At 34.9% G+C, this 20105-nt stretch overlaps 1 protein-coding gene and 1 long non-coding RNA gene across 3 annotated transcripts; one reads left to right on the top strand and one right to left on the bottom strand.

Moving 5' to 3' along the window:
- Positions 1 to 2566: 2566 nt before the first annotated feature.
- LOC127173856 (lipopolysaccharide-induced tumor necrosis factor-alpha factor homolog) lies at positions 2567 to 19379 on the top strand. 2 transcript variants are annotated; one of them, XM_051123902.1, is made up of 8 exons: positions 2567 to 3400; positions 7716 to 7939; positions 10641 to 10782; positions 11990 to 12118; positions 14655 to 14747; positions 14858 to 14890; positions 15784 to 15934; positions 19264 to 19379. In XM_051123902.1, exons 3-8 carry the CDS (start codon positions 10653 to 10655, stop codon positions 19370 to 19372), a joined length of 645 nt encoding a protein of 214 aa, XP_050979859.1. In that variant the 5' UTR covers positions 2567 to 3400; positions 7716 to 7939; positions 10641 to 10652; the 3' UTR covers positions 19373 to 19379. The 2 variants fall into 2 exon arrangements, with proteins under 2 accessions (XP_050979859.1, XP_050979858.1); XM_051123901.1 differs by having other exon boundaries at positions 15775 to 15934.
- Positions 14128 to 19295, bottom strand: LOC127173860 (uncharacterized). Its single transcript, XR_007828812.1, has 3 exons — positions 19237 to 19295; positions 18823 to 18910; positions 14128 to 14726 (listed from the first exon to the last, which is right to left on the bottom strand). It is a non-coding gene; the product is annotated as an uncharacterized LOC127173860 (long non-coding RNA).
- Positions 19380 to 20105: the final 726 nt, after the last annotated feature.

Here is a 20105-nt window from a genome sequence, read left to right as displayed (position 1 = left end):
TTTTAGAAAGAAGATGAGAACTTCAATTCAAGTTGTAATTCTGGCCACCTGCTTTTTCTATTGACACAAAAATAATAAATCTGAAAAAAAAACAAGTAATTTCTTATTTGATACAAAAAAAAAAATCAAAAAGCAATGCTGTCAGTAACCTATTTTAAAATTTCATTTTTGTTTCCATTTACAACAATTTCTGATCAAGCTTTCTTTTTTGTTCCCAAATGGTTTTCCATGTATGTTTTCCCCTGTTTGACTGTATTGATACCATTCCCACAATATTTGTGGACTACCTGATAATTAACTTATCATTGTTTGTGTTCCTAAATAAATATTGTATGTCCTACGGTGTGATCTGTTATTGAACCCTTGTTGTTAAACTGTAACTATACTTGTCAGTTTATAAGAAGGTTTATTAGAATATTACTGAATTATTGTTTTTATGGAATTATCATTTTTCTGCTTATAGGATAATAGAAATTAAAGTGAGGAAGTGAGACTGAAGTGAGGATTTTGAGCCTAATATGAGAAAAATATATTACTTTCAATTCCCTGTTTACTCTAAAGGCGCATAATGTACAATACAGAATCAAATCAATTATGTACATCAAAACTGTACATCTTTGTGTATTTCTAATTAGTGCTGTCGAACGATCATATATATGTGTACTGAGTATATTTATGCATATATATAAATACACACACATGCATGTATATAATTAAGAAAAATGTTATGTTTATATATAAAATGCATTCATATACATGTCAATATTTTCAGTATATATACTGTATATGTGTGTATTTATATATACATCATAAATATACACAGTACACACGCATATATTATGTAAGCTAAAGCAATAAGCCACAAGAAGCTGTGGTTTACAGTGAATTTCGAACAGCTAAAGGAGCTTTGTTAGGCACGAGTAAAATGGTTATTCCATATACGTAGTAAGGTTTCACCAAATAAAACTAAGCACATTAAGTGTAACGATATTAATAAAAACATTATTCTTCCACCAAACAATGTAGTTCCTCAGAAATGGTTGTGGTTGCAACAAAGTGGTTGCCAAGCAACATACAACAACATACAGAATCAAGGACCGGAACTATCTTTTTAAAAAAAAAATATATATATATTTTGGATGCGATTAATAGCAATTAATTGTTTGACAGCACTATCCAATCCATTATGGTCAGCGCAAAAATTTATACTACCTACACTAGTGTTCAAAAACATTTATAATGTTACAAAATAGTTTTGATAAATGCTGTTGTTTGGGCTTTCTGTTCATCAAAAAACCCTGGAAAAACAACAACGTACATCAACAACGTGATCAAATACAGTCTTGGCAAACATAAACGATTTTTTTCTTCTCAAAAAAAAAAACAAAAAAGAAGCAGACTCCAAATTTTCTCGAACGAACATGCCTAGTTTTAAAACTGTTTAAATATTTTTAACCAGTAGGCAATAAAAATAACTAACAAAATTATTAAAGGATTAGTTCACTTCCAAAATAACAATTTCTGGATAGTTTACTCACCCCCATGTCATCCAAGATGTTCATGTCCTTAATTCAGTCAAAAAGAAATTAAGGCCGCCATTACGAATTCTAACTTCCGACTGGATGCTCTTCTGTTCCGGTCTCCATAAGAACCCATTCAAATAACGCCCAACTGTTTTTAATGTAGATAACGTCGGCAGCTTCATGTCGTCTACACACTCATTAAACTTTGAGGAGCGAGGCACTGACAAATGACAGTCACTGCGACATCGCAAAGTGATTGCGCTATGGAGCCATGTGCTTTTTAAAAACATTTTAATAAGTTTAACATTAGATTATCAACTCGGAATATACGCTCATTTAAATAGAAACGCTGGACACCGGAAATGCAAAGCATTCATCAGGTTAAAAGTCAGGCTGACTTCCGCGTTCAGGGAAAACGTCTATAGTGGACTTTAGTGGGAGCCAACGGGTTGAAGGTCCAAATTGCAGTTTCTATGCAACTTCAAAGGGCTCTACACAAAAAAGGATCTAGGATCTTATCTAGCGAAACCATCGATTGTTTTCTAATAACTTCACATAATCATGTTGGAAAGGTCACACATGTCGTAGGCAGAAGTACCAAACCAGTGTTTACAAAGCAAACATACAAAGAAAATCAAACACCCTTTACAAGGTAAAACAATGTGTTTTTTGCGCTACTCTACTCTACCTTTTTGAACCGAAGTACACAGACGAAGAACTAACTACGCATGACCTTTCTAACGTGATTATGTAAGTCACGGATGCACATCGCAGAGCTAGTGCAAGATGAGCATTTGTGGTTAGAAATTATATAAATTTTAGGTTTTTTTTTTTTTTTTTTTTTTTGGAAAATGACCAATCATTTTGCTAGATAAGACACTTATTTCTCATCTGGGATTGTGTAGAGCCCTTTGAATCTACACTGAAACTGTAATTTGGACCTTTAACCCATTGGTCCCCATTGAAGTCCACTATATGGAGAAAAATCCTGGAATGTTTTCCTCAAAAACCTTAATTTCTTTTCGACTAGGAAAGAAAGACGTGAACATCTTGGATGACGTTGGGGTGAGAAAATTACCAGGAAATGTTTATTCTGGAAGTGAACTAATCCTTTATTTAAGCTTGGATTACAAGTGAGTGTTTATATTAAAATATATGACATGGGACATAAAACTACAGCAGGTATTTCTAAAGATTATATTGTGTGGTTAACACATGGCCACTCCAGAGGTCAGCAGGTTCTCAGGTTGAATGTCCTTGTTTCACCTCTGAATCAAACACATGGAGAGAGAGAGAGAGAGAACTTGAATTGGGCCCAATCTCAGTCTGCTTCCGCCCTCTTGTCCTCTTCGTCACAGCGCTACCGTTTTGTGTTTGTATGTTTTCAGGGCGTGACTTGGGAACCGGAACGTTGCCAAGTAAACTGCCGTTAGCATGCATGGCGCTGCGGAGTGCCAGGTGAACCTTGTCCTGGCTCTAATACTGCAGCCATCCATCTCAGAACCTGAATTTGATCTGTAGTCAAATGTAACGTCCCACCACTCTCATCTCCATCTTGGCCTCTGAAACGGTCGCCTGCTTTCCGTTCTGTTCCCACGTTATCATTGGCACAGCTCGAAGTTCAGGGCACAATGTTCTGCATGGCAGGGGAGAAGGACAGCGCAGATGTCTTCCTACTAAGTGCGAACATCGTGCTGCATTTTGAATAGGAGTTTGCGGCCCGGTTTGGGATGAGGTAGGGGAGGGGCCGCAGGGGCTTAATGAATCAGAAAAGGTTTGATATCAGATGACTCACACTGCCACTCCAGGAGCTTGTCAGGAGATGTCTGCTACAGTTTGGCTGGAAAGAACGAGTGGGCATGAGTCAGCAAGATATGGTGAGTGAGAGATCTGATTGCTGCATTAACACCCACTACACCCGTTCAGCTCAGTGGCCCACCTGGAAGCTGCAAGCATGTCCTCTTCCCATGACCTTCCGGATGGTTTCTTTGCTCACGACAATCAGTTCTTTTAAGCCAAATACTTGAGCTGTAATTTTGTGTGACTAATCTCTCTGAAACCACACAGGAATATGGTATGATGTTGATTGGCTGGTGGCTCAATCTGTGATAGCAGTCGAGGAGAAAATCAAGTGTATTAAAAAAGCTATAATGTCATATTTGTGATTAAGAAACATTTTGTCCCAGTCAAGCCATTTGTTGTACTAACTTTTTTTTACCAAGCCAACTACAAAAGAATGACCCGATTTTGAGCAATAATGATAATAATAATAATGATAATAACATTAATTAATTAATTTATTTTCCTCAACCAAAACTTTAAAATTAGCTGGAAATCATATAAACTGGCATTCAAATGTTTGGAGTCACTAAGAATTCATTCATTCATTTATTCATTCATTCATTCCTTAACAAACAAAAAAAAAGGCATTTTTTTTAAAGAAAAATTGCTGGAAATCATATAAACTGCCATTCAAATGTTTGGGGTCAGTAAGAATTCATTCATTCATTAATTCATTCATTAACCAAAAAAGCTATTTTTTTTTTAAAGAAAATTTGCTGAAAAATCAGATGAACTGGCATTCAAATGTTTGGAGTCGGTAATAATCGCTTCATTCATTCATTCATTCATTAACCAAAAAAAAAAAAAAAGCTATGTTTTAAAAAAAAATTGCTGGAAATCATATAAACTGCCATTCAAATGTTTGGGGTCGGTAATAATCTCTTCATTCATTCATTCATTCATTCATAAACCAAAAAAGCTATTTTCAAAGAAAATTAGCTGGAAATCATATAAACTGGCATTCAAATGTTTGGGGTCAGTAAGAATCTCTTCATTCATTCACTCATTCATTCATTCATTCATTCACTCACTCACTCCATTCATTCATTCATTCATTCTATAACAAAAAAGGCAATTTTTAAAAAAGAAAATTTGCTGAAAAATCATATAAATTGGCATTGAAATGTTTGGGGTTGGTAATAATCTCTTCATTCATTCATTATATAACAAAAAAGCTATTTTTTTTTTTTTTTTAATTTGCTGGAAATCATATAAACTGGCATTCAGATGTTTGGAGTCAGTAAGAATTCATTCATTCATTCATTCATTAACCAAAAAAGCTATTTTAAAGAAAATTAGCTGGAAATCATATAAACTAGCATTCGAATGTTTGGGGTCAGTAAGAATCTCTTCATTCATTCATTCATTCATTCATTCTATAACAAAAAGGGCAATTTTTTAAAAAGAAAATTAGCTGGAAATCATATGAACTGGCATTCAAATGTTTGGGGTCAGTAAGAATCTCTTCATTCATTCACTCATTTATTCATTCATTCTATAACAAAAAAAGGCAATTTTTTAAAAAGAAAATGAGCTGGAAATCATATAAACTGGCATTCAGATGTTTGGGGTCAGTAAGAATTCATTCATTCATGCATTCATTAACCAAAAAAAAGCTATTTTTAAATAAAATTTGCTGAAAATCATATAAACTGGCATACAAATGTTCCATTCCTTCATTTCTTGCTTCCAAAAAACTTTTTTTTTTTTTTTAAGAAAATTAGCTGGAAAGCACATAAACTGGCAGATTTTTATTTACTTCTTTAATTATTTATTTCTTTATTATGCATTCCTTCTTTCATTCCTTCCTTAAAGTTATAATAAAGTTAAAATATAAACTGGCATTCAAAAGTTTGAGGAAAGAAAGAAAGAAAGAAAGTCATTTTCTATTTAATTATATGTTTTACAATGTAATTTATTCCTGTGATGGCAAATCTGAATTTTCACCAGCCATTAATCAGTCTTCAGTGTCCCATGATCCTTCAGAAATCATTCTAATATGCTGATTTGGTGCTCAACAAATATTTTTTTATCATTAGCAATGTTGAAAACAGTTGCTCACTATTTTCTGTGGAAACCGGCATACATTTTTAAAGTTTCATCAATCTTTAATAAACAGAAAGTTTAAAAGAACAGCTTTTTTAATGGAATATCTCGTAACATCATAAATGTCTTGAAGAAAATCTGCAAAGCTGGAAATCAGTCAGCTATGACCTAACTCCATGAATTCATACATTCTGGCTAGAAAACAACGGCATATGATGCAAAACACCACTGTTTTTTAACATACTAATGAAGTCATTTTTTGTAAATCAGTTTCATCTGAATCTCCAAAGCCCAAACATTTACATTTGAAAGCATATAAATGGACGTATAAGATTAAAGAATGCTAACAAGAGTGTGTATACAGTAAACACAGTAAACCTCAACCAAGAGATTCAATACCGTCCTGCAAATAAACAATGAAACTGAAGCCAAAACAGAAATCTGCAGTCTATGTAAAATGGATAAATAACAGTATAGTTAATATAACATTTACATCCACTTGACACTTTTATATTTTAAGTTTTATACATTGCATTCAATTTATGCATTTACTGCAAATCAAATCCATGACCTTATCAAGTGCCATGTTTTTCCATCTGACCTACAAGAATATTGTTATACAACATTTAAAAAAAAAAAAAAAATCCACCAGTTGGTATTAGTTTGTGTTGTGTTTGTCAGACAGGGGTAATGACTGCAAACACAAGCAGATATCTTAATGTGTCTGCTCATCGAAGATCTGATTTGTCCGCTCTCTTCCTCCCCCATGTGCACATACGCACATGCTCCCTCCTGCTCAGGTTTCTGAGGGTCTGAACCAACTCGCTCGCAGCAGATTAAAGCAACGTCATAGACAAATCAGCACAGCTGCCTCACCAGCACTATCTGCAGTGATTCTACACTCCCTGCCGTCTTTAAGCCGCAAAGTCTTTTAGATTCAAATCAGCTGTCTTGCAGTTAACTGTTTTTGTAATCACATGCGAATCTGAATGTCAAAGATGACATAAATTTACCATTAAAGAGAACAGAAACTAAAAATATTAGAGGCATTTAAAGATGTAAAAAGCCACTGGGCTTTTTACCATTATGCAATGACCTACAACACCAGCATTTGTTATCAGCGACACAATGAGTTCATATTTCCTCAGATTAACAACTGCAGCAACTTTGAGCAGTGTAACAATATTTGCATATTATGCTTCTTTCTGTTCTTTTGCTGGCTGTTTTAGCCCGCTTTGCCCCTCCTACCCCACTTCGCCCCATTGCCTGTTCAAGCACCTCCCCCCGGTGATGTCATCACCTAGATCACGTTTGGCACATGTGCCTGCAGCAGAGACTGGACGTCCCAGTCTGTCTGTGACATATTGTGCAATTCCATAGATAGAACAGAAAGAGAGAGAGCTGAAATAAAACGATAGATCAGAGGGAAAAACAGCCAAAGGCAGAGAAACTGTGGGGAGGAGGTTTGAATGGTAAAAATGGAGGGAGAAGAGTTACACGGGGTTTGTAGTAATGCTGTCCGGTTCTCATGTGTCAGGCCTTTCATTCCTCACACATTACTCATGGCTTAGCTCCAGCTGCTTCCTCTCAAAGAGGAAGTGGCTTTTAGTGTTTCACAGACATGCTTAGTGAACACCAACGGACATGTTTGGATACACGTCCCTCAATTTCTTGTTCAAATTCAAAATCAAATTTGCAAATTCAATGACATGAGTAATCCAGAACAGCTCCTCACACCACAGCGTCCACTCTGTCCCTGTGAAAGTCTGACCTCTAGAGGTGACCCACAGGAACAAATGAATGAAGCATTTCGTTTTAGCCAATCTATTTTGGAACACTTTGAATCTATGATTGTTCTGATAAAGATGAATTCAAATATAAAAATGAAGCAAACAAACCAAAAAATCATTATAAATTAAAACTAAATAATGGCATGATGCATGCTTTTTCTTGCTGTTCCTCAACTTAAAAAGCTTTTAAACAAGACTCAGTCGAACATTCATTAACATATATATATACTTCAAGGAAGTGGTTTTTATCTCTGCGCATGTTAATATTTTATTCTGAAATGAACACTAAACATTTACCGCACGCGCACACAAACCAGTTTACAGTCAGAACGTCACCCCTTACTGCAAATTTGATTATGAAAATGCATTCAAACCAAGATGGAAATAGTATCTCAGCTTGTTTAGTTCTCACAAACAGAAATGGTGAAAGATAGGTGATTATTTTCTGAAGGATTGCGTGCCATTTACCGTAACGCTTTCGGATAATTCTTCGTATTTATTTACTTTTTTTTAGTGATTTACATTCATACCGATATAAGGATGGAGACATAAGAGATTATGGGGAAATATTCAAAGACTGCTAAATACTCCATCATCAGGAGAACTGCTAAACAAGGACTGAGAGAGGAACAAAAACAGTAAACGGATCATTCTCCATAATTCTTCACTATTGTCAACATTTTCAGTCCCGGAGCTGGACTTTGACTCGCCGAACAAACAGCATCCTAGTGCCTATAGGTAATGTGATACATCCATCATTTAAAGATTAAACACTGTTTGCTGATGGCTTTATGTCAATCATAAATGATGAAACACTGAACATTGCAGAGAAATGACCCAACATTCATAAAGATTCATTCCTTTGGGGTTGCTTAAAACTGGCAGATGCTTTCTTTAGCCAAATTGATGAACATGCATTTATATTATGTACTTAAAAGAATGGAGGAAAAAACCTGTATTTCAATTTTCTAACTTCTCCAAAGATTAAAAAATCTATCTGCTGCAGTTTAAATGTCAAATATTGTTTCTGACATTAATGGCAAGCATTGAAATCAGCAGAATGTCAATAGTCTAAAAATGGCAACACTGCCTATTATCCACAAGATCAAAATGTTGATTGCAGTCATTTGGCCATTACGTTTAATTCTAGATAAACAGCGAAGTCAGTTTAGGTATGTGGGCAATGATAAGAAAAAGCCTGGGTTATGTGCATGTGTCAGAATTTAAATAATACCTATATTAAACAGCTTTGAAAGGAAATTAAATGGAAATTGGCCTAAAACAGCTTGTGAAATTTGTTTTGCAAAAGCTATGTTTTCCTGAATAAAATAACCATGTGTTACTAGATTCCTGAGCCTTGTCTGCTTAGTTGGATTATTAAATGTGACGTAGTTAGATATATTCAAGTGAATTATCACTATTCTAGTATATGTAGAAAAATTTACATTACTGATCAAAGGTTTAGACATCTATTATTGCTATTTTTGACACTTTAGAACAGTTAAGTCATCAAAACTACTAAACAATTACGTATTACCCAAAACTAAAAAGAAAAATCTTCAGATTAAGTACATTCATGAGCTTTTAAATATGAGCTTTTAAATAGTACTGAAGGATTTCACATGCATTTTCAGCACTTGGCTGATTTTATTCACTCTTAAGTTCAAATGATTAATTAAAAAAAATTATAGAATTGTAGTTTCGTAAAGATTTTTTTTTTACACAAGCACAGTTTATATTTATCTAAACAACGCATTTCAAGCATTTGAGGAGAATCCTTAAGATCAAATGGTTTAAAGATAAAAAATTCAGTCAAGTGTGTCATAAAATGTGGTCTCATCTTAATTTACCTCAATTACAGACAAACACAATCTGACTAATATTACACAATAAGTTATCAGTTGATCACAGTGCAGTGTATAGAAAGTAAGTGAACCAAACGTAAACTCCGAAAGCTCAGTTTAAGGAGATGGACAATCGTGAAAGAGGTGAGAAGACAACAGCAAAACACCTCCAGAAAACTCTACAAACTGTTGAAGTCTTTTTTTTCATGTGTCTACTATCAGATACTGAACAAGAAAATGCTAAAACAGTATTGAAACATGTCTCATAGGCACAGGCCTCTTTTTTTTTTTCTTTTGTGGACATCTAGACAAAAGTTGAACTTTTTTGGCAAAAATGCTCCACACTAGAGGAAGAATGACACTCCAAGCCAACTCCAAAACCTCATCCCAACTGTGAAGAACGGCTGAATGTGATTTCATCAAAGACACCATGTTCCTGGAACAACATCCTTGTACATCCTGGAAAAACACTCCAATCAACCAGTTAGATGTGAGGGATAAGTTTACAGGAAATGCCTCTTTTAAGCTTACAACCAGGGTTAGGTGTTCCCTCTAGGGATAGGTAGGGGTAGGGTTAGAGATAGGGTTACGTCTATGTTTTTGGACAGTAATGTTGTTCCAGGGTCAACGAAAAATGTTGACCCAGTAACATGTCTTACTCTGCAAAATCACTGGTTTAACGCCGCCTTGCCGCTTCCGGGCCAGGAGATTTTGCAATCATCAAAGGAAGAATAAATACATTTGTGCATCAAGACATTTTACAGAAGATTGTCAGGATAACATTTTGTTGGGTGATGCAACAAAACAATGGCCCAAAGCACACAAGTCCTGACCTTAATTAGGCTGATGACACATGGGGCAACTTTGGGCAATGTTGCCGTCAACAGGCAACCAGGTGAGACACAGGGCTCATGACAGATCTAAAGTATCCAAATAGATATTTGTTACAATTTAGATACTGAGGCATAACATATAAAGAGGGCTTGAACCTAGTTGGCTACAAGCTAACAATATTGATAAGCTGAAACAGATTTACAGGGAGGAATGGTTTAAAATGTGTCAAAACTCATCTTCAAAACAAATGTTCATGATTCAAGGTTTCACTTACTTTCTCCACTCTGCATTGAGAATAATTGGTGTATTCAATAATGTGCTATGCACATGTCCTGTGCTATTAGTTTAGTCAGATTGTGTTTGTCAATATTTGTGGCTTAAATTAAGTTCAGATCACATGTTAAGCAATGTAGAAATCCAGATAACTTTCACTTACACATTCATGGTAATTCACCAACCTTATCTTGCGACTAAATCCACAGCTGCCTGCACATGAAAATCTGTAGGGCTCTGTGGTCTTACACTGCGGTCGCATTTACTGCTGTGCGAAATTTTGCTGAGGATTTCCACTTAGTTTTAGTCGAGGGCGAAAACGTTTCCGATGCAGGTTTCAGTCATAGTAAATACGCGTGACCAGCACAATGCTGCTGTATGAACATGACTTCCACTACACTATTGATAATGGACAATGGAGCATTGGTAGCTAGTGAATTGTTTTGAATGTGACCGCACCTTCAAAATCAATGTAATTTGTCATGTAGGGCAGCAATACTATGACCCCAGTGTTGCCACAGGACTCTGAACAGGATGGAGACCTGTGGAACATCCTCTTCAGACGACAACAACTCCAGAACCGTCATCAGTTTCTACAGGAGATTCAAAAGAAGAACAACAGAATAGAAGGTAAAGAAAAGACTCTGAATAATACTCATACCCAGTGTTGTGGAAAGTTACTTATAAAAGTAATGCATTACAATATTGCATTACTCCCTAAAAAAGTAACTGATTACATTAGTTACTTTTTATGAAAAGTAATGCGTTGCCTTACTTTTGCGTTCCTTTTTTATATCTGGGCAGGGCTTGCTTGTTTGTTTTCAATATAAAAAAGTTCTATTTTGACAAATGTAAAAGCCCTTTCACACCGAAAAGTGAAATGAATAAGCCTCAGGCTGAAGGAAAAGCAAATTCACGTCTGTACAGTAGAACACAGAAGAACAAAGTTCAACACACTTCAGCAATAAAAAAAGCTGTGTTTATCTAGAGTAATTTTTGCTTATTAGTATAGGTCAGCAGTAAAGACACTGGTTAATAAAATGGGATTAAATACATAAAGGATATTTGTTATTTAACATTTAATTATAGCAGGTTTGTGTCATATTCCGAGTTGCATTTCACTGAATTTATTCATTTTGAGCATTACTGAAATATTCTAGAACTTCAGTAACATCTTACTCCCGATTTCTCAATAAATGGGAAAAAAAATTCAATCAATAAATGGGGAAAAAAAAGTAACTGGTGTTACTTATTTGAAAAAGTAACTCCGATATTTCACCTTAAATTAAAAAGTAATGCGTTACTTTACTAGTTACTTGAAAACAGTAATCTGATTATGTAACTCAAGTTACTTGTAATGCATTACCCCCAACACTGCTCATGCCAATTTAAATGCAATGATATTGATAATAAAATGTAAAAATATAAATAAATGAATGAATGAAACTTTAATTGGTTTGATTAATGGAAACATAACTTAAAATGCTTAGACTAACCATGATATATATATATAGTTAAGTTGGTTACATAAAAACGTATGAGTTTCTGTATATGGCCCCTAATTAAATGGCCCTACAGACTTCAGAGCTGGAACAACAAAAACTTAATTTGACTATTTCACTGAACAATAAAACATGCAAACTATGTAATGTAATTACTCCTCTCTAAATACTAAAGGAGCTGCCTTTACCAGGAAATGGCCATTCAAATTGCAATGACTCCACTCTTACCTATAGTCCTTACATTTGACTAGTTAGTACAAACAATAATTTGGTTGTTTTACATAGTTTTTTTTTTTTTTTTTTTTGTTTTGTTTTGTTTTGGTTTTTGTTTTTAGAATACCTTGCAAATGAAGATGGCCCTTCAGAACTGGACAGAATAGAGGAAGAGCTGAAGTTACTGGAGCAAAAAGAGAAGGATCTTATTCAGAAAAAAACCCAAAGTTTGGCAACACACACAGACAAAGGCATGTGTCTAGATTATAAATTCTAGCAAACAAACACACACACGCACACACACACACATTTGTTTTTATGAATTGGTGAGACTTTCCATAGACTTATATAGTTTTTATACTGACCAAACAATATTGTCTATCCCCTATCCCAACCCTAACCCTAAACCTAGCCCTCACAGAAAACATGTTTGCATAGTTACACTTTCAGATAAACATCATTTACTATTTGTAATCATTTGTCAAAAATTTCAGATTTGACTATCCTTTTGGGGACATTTGGTCTCCACAATGTAGCAAAAACAAGTACATACACACACACACTGGTTTGTAAGGACATTCCATAGATGTAATGGTTTTTCTACTGTACAAACTGTATTTATTATAATACAAACCTTATCCTAACCCTACCCCAACACACAAAACATTCTGCATTTTTAGATTTTCAAAACACTTCATTCTATATGATTTATAAGCATGTTTCCTCATGGGGACCAAAAAATGTCCCCACAAAGTCTAAATTTACTGGTATTTATACTTGTGTGGACATTTTGTCCTCAAAATGTAGGGGATATCAGGTACATACACACAGAGAAAGAGACAGAACAAAACAAAGGCAGGAACAAAGTTGTGCAAAATGTAAATTGTTTTCCTTTTTTCATATTTTTAATTACAGTCATGTGAAAAAGTTAGGACACCCTATTTTATGGTTTTGTTTATCAGGACAATAAAAAAAATTATCTGGTCCTTGGTAGATATTAAAATTTGGAAAATAAATCTTCAGATAAACATCATTACATGACATATCACACAGTGTCATTATTTATTTTAGAAAAATACAGCCGAGAGGGGTAAGGCCATGTGTGACAAAGTAAGGACACCCTATGAGTCAGTTGCCTGTTGATCCACTTTTAGCAGCAATAACGTGAAGCATTCATTTTCTGTGTGACTTTATCAGTCTCTCACATCGTTCTGGAGGAATTTGGACCACTCTTCTTTTCAACGTTGCTCCAGTTTATTGAGGTTTGTGGGCATTTGCTTATGCACAGCTCTCACCACAGCATTTGAATCAGGATGAGCTCTGGACTTTGACTGGGCTATTGCAAGACCTTGATTCCTTTCTTTTCAGCCATTCTATTGTAGATTTGCTGGTGGGCTTGGGATCATTGTCCTGTTGCATGACCCAATTTTGGCCCAACTTTAGATGTCGGACAGATGCCCTCGCATTTGACTCTAGAATGCTTTGATATACAGAGGAGTTCATGGCCAACTCAATGGCTGTGAGGTGTCCAGGTCCTGTGGCTACAAAACAAGCCCAAAATGATCAGCCCTCCTCCAGCATGCTTATCTTTTGGTATGAGGTGTTTGTGCTGATATGCTCTTTAGGTTTTCACCAAACTTGGTGCTGTGCATTATGGCCAAACATCTCCACTTCGGTCTCGTCTGTTCAAAGGACATTATTCTAGAAGACTTGTGTTTTGTTCAGATGCAACTTTGCAGACCTAAACTGTGCTGCAGTGTTTTGTTTTTAGATAGAAGAGGCCTTCTTCTGCCAAGCCTTCCAAACATGCCATTTTTGTCCCATATTTTTCTAATGGTATTGTCATGAACTTTATCATTTAACATGTTAACTGAGGCCTGTAGAGTCTGAGGTGTAGTTCTTGGGTTGTCTGCCATTTGTCTGAGCTTTACACGGTCTGATCTTGGGATGAATTTACTGGGACATCCACTCTTGGAAGGAGAGATGTCTGTTTTAAATGTCTTTCACTTATGAATAAACTTCAAATTGACTGATGGCAGCAACAGTTGCTTCTCTAAGATGATTGCTTATGCTTTTATAGAGGTGCTCAGACTTGCTGATGATCAGTTAATCAAAGGTATTTGATTAGCAGTGCTTGACTGTTATTTATCCCCTTTTAATTCCAATGTTAACAGTAACGGTCTCCTAACTTTTCCATTTTGGCTTTATTTTTGTTCAGCAAATAATGACACGGCGCAATTTGTCAGGTGTTGTTGTTCATTTGAGGTTTTATTTTCGAAATTTGAAGACCAGCCAAGGACCATTTTTTTAAATGATGTCCTGATACGGAAAACCATGGAATTCAATAGGGTGTCCTAACTTTTTCACATGACTGTACTTCAGTGAAATACACATTTATGTAAATAAGTACATTTATTTTTCATTTAGACCACCAAAGCAGAAAGTACAAAATCATTTTAGTGGTCGTTATGATGTAAATCTGTCCTGACAACAGATGCATTTTTACATATCATATAAACAAAACATATAAAAAAATCCACGATATGCTTTAATTAAAAAAAGAAAACATTTTATTATAATTAAAATACAAGTTTTTAATCAATTAAAAGGTCATTTATTTTAATTAAAATAAAAAATGTTTCACAATCAAAATATAAGAAGTTTAACTCAATTATCTCTTCAGTTGATGAAGTATACAAAAAGCAACTGATACTGTGGCTTTTATGAAAGCTTTTCCTTAATAAGTATGCAAACGTAATATCTTGCACGATATACTCTTTGTGACAGATCCAATACAAGCTCCATTCCAAGGACTCTACATTCTTCCTGTGTCTTCTACAGAAATTCCTCCTATCATTCCTGTGCAAGAGGAAAACACAGGTGAAAAATAGTCATGTTGCAAATCTGATGTTGGTTATCTTGAATAATATCTCCATGACAAATAGTAAAGCTCCAATCCAAAGATTCTACATTCTCCATATTTCTTACAGAAACTGTATCTCCTACCATTGAAGAAAACACAGGTAAAATAAATTACACTGCACTGACACTGCATTACATACATAGTACATCTTAAAGGAGAAGTTCACTTCCAGAACAAAAATTTACAGATAATGTACTCACCCCTTTTGTGTGTTTTGAGGATATACTAAAGTAGACGTCTATGGTGCCTGCGAGTCTGAACTTCCAAAATTTAGTTTCAATGCAGCTTCAAAAAGCTCTAAACGATCCCAGCCAAGGAAGAAGGGTCTTATCTAGCAAAACGATCAGTTATTTATTTATTTTTAATTTAACCTCAATTGTTTGTCTTGTCTAGCTCTGCGATGCGCATGCAAACTCTGTGTAATCCGGGTCAAAACAGTTAGTATATGTCGAAAACTACCATCTCATATTCTCCTCCAACTTCAAAATCGTCCTACATCACTGTTTTACCTTTTTTTTTGGAAAGGGTGTTTGACCTTGGATGTTCACTTTGGTAAACACTGGGCTGGTACTTCTACAGCGATGTAGGATAAATTGTACATTTTTTGAGAAAATAACCAATTGTGTCGCTAGATAAGACCCTTCTTCCTCGGCTGGGATCGTTAAGAGCCATTTGAAGCTGCATTGAAACTGCATTTTCAAGTTCTGCATTTGAAGTTCAAACTTGGGGGCACCACTGAAGTCCACTATATGGAAATAATTCCTGAAATGTTTTCCTCAAGAAACATAACTTCTTTATGACTGAAGAAAGAAAGACATAAACATCTTGGGTGACAAGGGGGGTGAGTAAAGTTATTTTTTGTTCTGCAAGTGAACAACTCCTTTATCAACTGACAAGAATACATAGACAAATATCCAGGTTTGAAATGCCATAGAAACAGTTTGCATGTGATGAATAAATAAATGAAAGTGTTCATCTTCCCAGAGCCCCCAGAGCCCCCAGATCCCCCAATAAGCCTGGACGATGTCACCGTATCCCCTGCCAAAGTGAAATGCCCTACTTGCCAAAAGATCGTCACCACTGAGATCCACTATAAACTGGGCAGTAATGCCTTCCTCTTTTGTTGTCTCTTATCTGTGGTAGGGTGAGTACTCTGTAGTGAATAATCAATAACTGCACAAGACTGTAAATGTAAACTGTAATGCAATATTGATATTGCAACTGTTCTATATCAATAAACTAATTAATAACTTAAGATTTAGCCACAGTAATGCTGAAAACATACAGTTTGATGATAACGAATTAAACAATAGCCCCTTTCACACATTAAATCACACTGTAAATTATCATTAAGAGATAATGTGTAAAAAGGACCATTTCAAAAATACCAGTAAATTTGTTCTGGCAATTTACCGGTATGAGAAGTTGTAACATTACCAGTAATGTGCTTGTGTGAACGCAGAACGAGATTGTCGGTATGAGCATTTACTAGTTCAGAACACACTGACGTAAGATGTCTAACTCTGGGCCAATCATAACATTCTGATGCAGATAACACATTTACTCCATACTGTGTAGTTCAGTATGAATACGACATCTCAAAGCAGCTGGATGAATGTGAATGTTTGACAAAAAATGAAAACATCAACAAAAACCCTGACCATGTTTATCCCTTTGTGAATGGTGCTTTACCAGTAAAAAGATGGAACATCAGTGCCTGTGTGAACAGCACATTTTTGTATTTACCGGTAAGGTCGTTCCGGTAATTTTACAGCAATTTACTGGTATTACTGTGTGAAAGGGGCTATTGTGCGTCTTTGACCAACACACACAGGCATTCTGGAATAAATTAGTGTTTTTATACAAAATGAGTGAATGATTCAGTGACTCATAGTCACTGGTCAAAGGTTTGCTCAAAAACGAAATTTTGTCATCATTTACATAACTTCATGTCATCTAAACCTGTATGACTTTCTTTCTTCTGCAAAAGACAAAATATTTGAGAATTGTGGATAATTAAGCAGTTTTGGGAACAGTTGATTATTTGAAGCGATTAGTCTAATCAACTTAAAAAAAAACAAACAAAAAAAAAAAAAAAAAAAAAGGATGATATTACGAGATTAAAGTTTATTTATTTGAATTTATTTTGAAAATTGTTGTGTCCGAGCTGCCTCATCATCTTACTGGGATGAGAAAGAGTCCATTTTAAGGAATCGCTGAAACAGCTTAATATCAAGAATATATTTATTAACAGACTGAACAGGAACAACTTTTTATCTTAACATCAGCTCACACGCCCAATCGACATTCCTTTGTGGGGGCGCCGTAGTTCTCTTATTTAACCCTTTTTAATACACCACTAATATATGTGTGATTATTATCCAAAATCATATCATGTGTTACACTGGCGGGGACAGCATATTTGGAAATAATATTTCACGTCTTTGATTCCATTCGTTACTTGTAGTGCGCCAGCCCAATAGCAATAAGCTTTGTGCTTTTGGTACTATAAAACAGTCTCAACTTATCAGTTTTATAGCAAAATATAAACTATGTATCTTACAATAAGTTCTTTAATGTGGCATGACAGATTGCTGAATTTATGTGAATCAACTCCGCAAAAAACGTCTGTGGCGTCCAACCTTTCAGTCCTCACATGTATTTAATTAAAAACAATAAAACGTTCTAAAGGTTGAAGTGGACAACATCAGAAAGCATGAAAAAAAAACAGTATAGCCTAATTTAATAAAACGAATGTCTCATGTAATCAGAAAGATGATCGACTTACATGCCGCTTAAACTGAAGCAAATACAGTGATCTGTCATGACACATTAAAGAGCATGAAAAACACATTATTGTAAGAAATATTGTTTGTATTTTGCTATAATACCAACAGAATTTGAAAGCTGAGACTTTGAAATTTCTTCCGGTGCTCCCAGTCTGGGCCATTTGGATGTGCAATAGGCTAGAATATACTCTCAAAACAATATAACTTTATTCTTGTAATGGCTACGAATGAATTCTCGTAATTTTGACTTTATTCTCGAAATATTTCGACTTTATTCTCGAAACATTTCGACTTTATTCTCAAAATATTTCGAATTTATTCTCAAAAAATTTCAACTTTATTCTTAAAATATTATTTAGAGAATAAAGTCGAAATATTTCGAGAATAAAGTCGAAATATTTTGAGAATAAAGCCGAAATATTTAGATTTTATTCTCGTAGTATTTTGACTTTATTCTCAAAATATTATGACTTTAATCTTGTAATCTTCGATTTTTATTTTTTTTGTATTTTGTAATGTGGCACAAAAATTCCATCATACAGTTGAAAGTAGACATTTCGCTCTCTATAGATATATTTTTCATGTCTGTAAGGCAAGTATACACAGAGTTTCGGTTATTTATTTAATTTTTATTTTTTGACACACTCAAGGTTCGCATCCTGTTTGCTTTCATTATTTTACAAAAGCGCAATGTTTTGTTGTTATTGTGAGTGCACACAAATAACAGATAACAGGGTCTTTACAGATTTGAAAGATGTACTACTCTTATCTGTATGACCAAAAATGATGGAGTATTTTAAGAACAAGTAACCGCACTGGCACCCCCATCTGTCATGCAGTTAGATTCCACCGTCTTTACAGACACTGCAATAGTGCACATTTTTCTAGGTTAACATTAGATTGAGCGCCATGTTAAGTTGCATCTACTCACATATTTCAGATGATAATTCAGATTTAAGGTCATTGTCTGGCTCGATGTACTGACTACCACATAGACCTAACATAGTTAACGATCTGTCCATCACGGACTGCGTGATTTCACCACTTCCTGTGGATTTTTGAAATGTTTTTTCTGCGACTAAGCGACTAATAAAATTGTGGTCGGCCAAAAAATGTCTCTAATGATTAGTCGACTATTAGGCGTCAGCTCTAAAAGAGACATTTCTAAAGAAAGTTACATGAGCTTAGAAAGACATGAAAGTGAGTGAATGATAAGAAATTGCCATCTTTGGGCTAACTATACCTTTAATTTGCTGCTGAATGAATCAGTGGGATTCGATGAATGATTCAATGATTCTCTCTACTGGTACCTACTGGTATATCAGTATAACCTGGAGAAAGAATCCAATGTAACAGTCACAAAGAATGCAGAGCGCACAGACAGACACAAACCCCATTGCTGCTATTAGCACTTTTTGTGAGAAATTTATCAGCTAGTGACAGGAGCTTTTAAAAGAGCTTTTACATTATGTTAATTGAAATCCCCTCCTAGCCATTAAATTAAAGTTATCAAAGCCTCATTTACAGAAATCACATGACTTTTGCAATTTGATATGTGGTCCGAATTATTGGTCACATGTACACATTGTACAAATCTGCTAAGCAGGCCTATTTGAAAATTGAGGTTTATTTCTGCAGTATTAGAGAAGATATTTACATTGTCATTTTGTTGTTTCTGGCACAGGTGTCTGGCTGGATGTTGCCTGGTCCCCTTCTGTATGAATCGCTTCAAAGATGTCACCCACAGGTGTCCATCCTGCCACAGTCATATCTGTTCAGTAGATAGGATTTGAAGCAAAGAGTAATATAGTTATTAATCTATAACAACATGACTGTGAAAACCTCCAGATAAGCTTGTGGCCGAGTACAGTTGCCAGGTCTCTATTTCTTCTTTTCAAAAAAGTAGTGCAGTACCTGTAAGTTTCTCCAAAACTGAGGAATAGTAACACATATAACTATAAGTACTATTTTTTATATATACTGTATGTAGTAAACCACGGTCCAGAAGGGGGCCGTAACAGTGATTAGCAGCTGAAACAAAAGATGTATATCGATCTTATTTAACAGTATATAAAAATGAATATTCAAATTGATATTCTCAAGTTTAAGTGACAGTTGTGATTCTATGAATACAATGCTAGTTTGCATTCATGCAATAATGTAAATAAGCCTTTTAGAATTGTTATAGGGAGAATACTGTATCAAATGTCACTATGAAAACAGTGGATTTGTTTTTGCACTTGAAACACTTTCTACAGTTCAGTTACCATTGAAAAATGTGTACTATTAAATAATCAAGAGTATAAAACAGTTTCAGCATCTCTTATGACAAAAATAAACAAGAAACAGACAGTTTTGCATTCCTCTGGTATATTTAAGACTCTAAAACATCCTCTACGACAGTATTTTCACAATACATCAAATTTCATTGACACGTGATGGCGTATATATACTCGTATCTTCAAAACTATTCACAAAATAGAGCTCATGGATGCGCCAAACATGTATAAAAATATGTATTACATC

This window comes from Labeo rohita, chromosome 12 (assembly GCF_022985175.1).
Source record: "Labeo rohita strain BAU-BD-2019 chromosome 12, IGBB_LRoh.1.0, whole genome shotgun sequence".
Lineage (NCBI taxonomy): Eukaryota > Metazoa > Chordata > Actinopteri > Cypriniformes > Cyprinidae > Labeo > Labeo rohita.
Note: the sequence above shows the minus strand (reverse complement) of the source record. Positions and strands in the feature narration are given on the sequence as shown.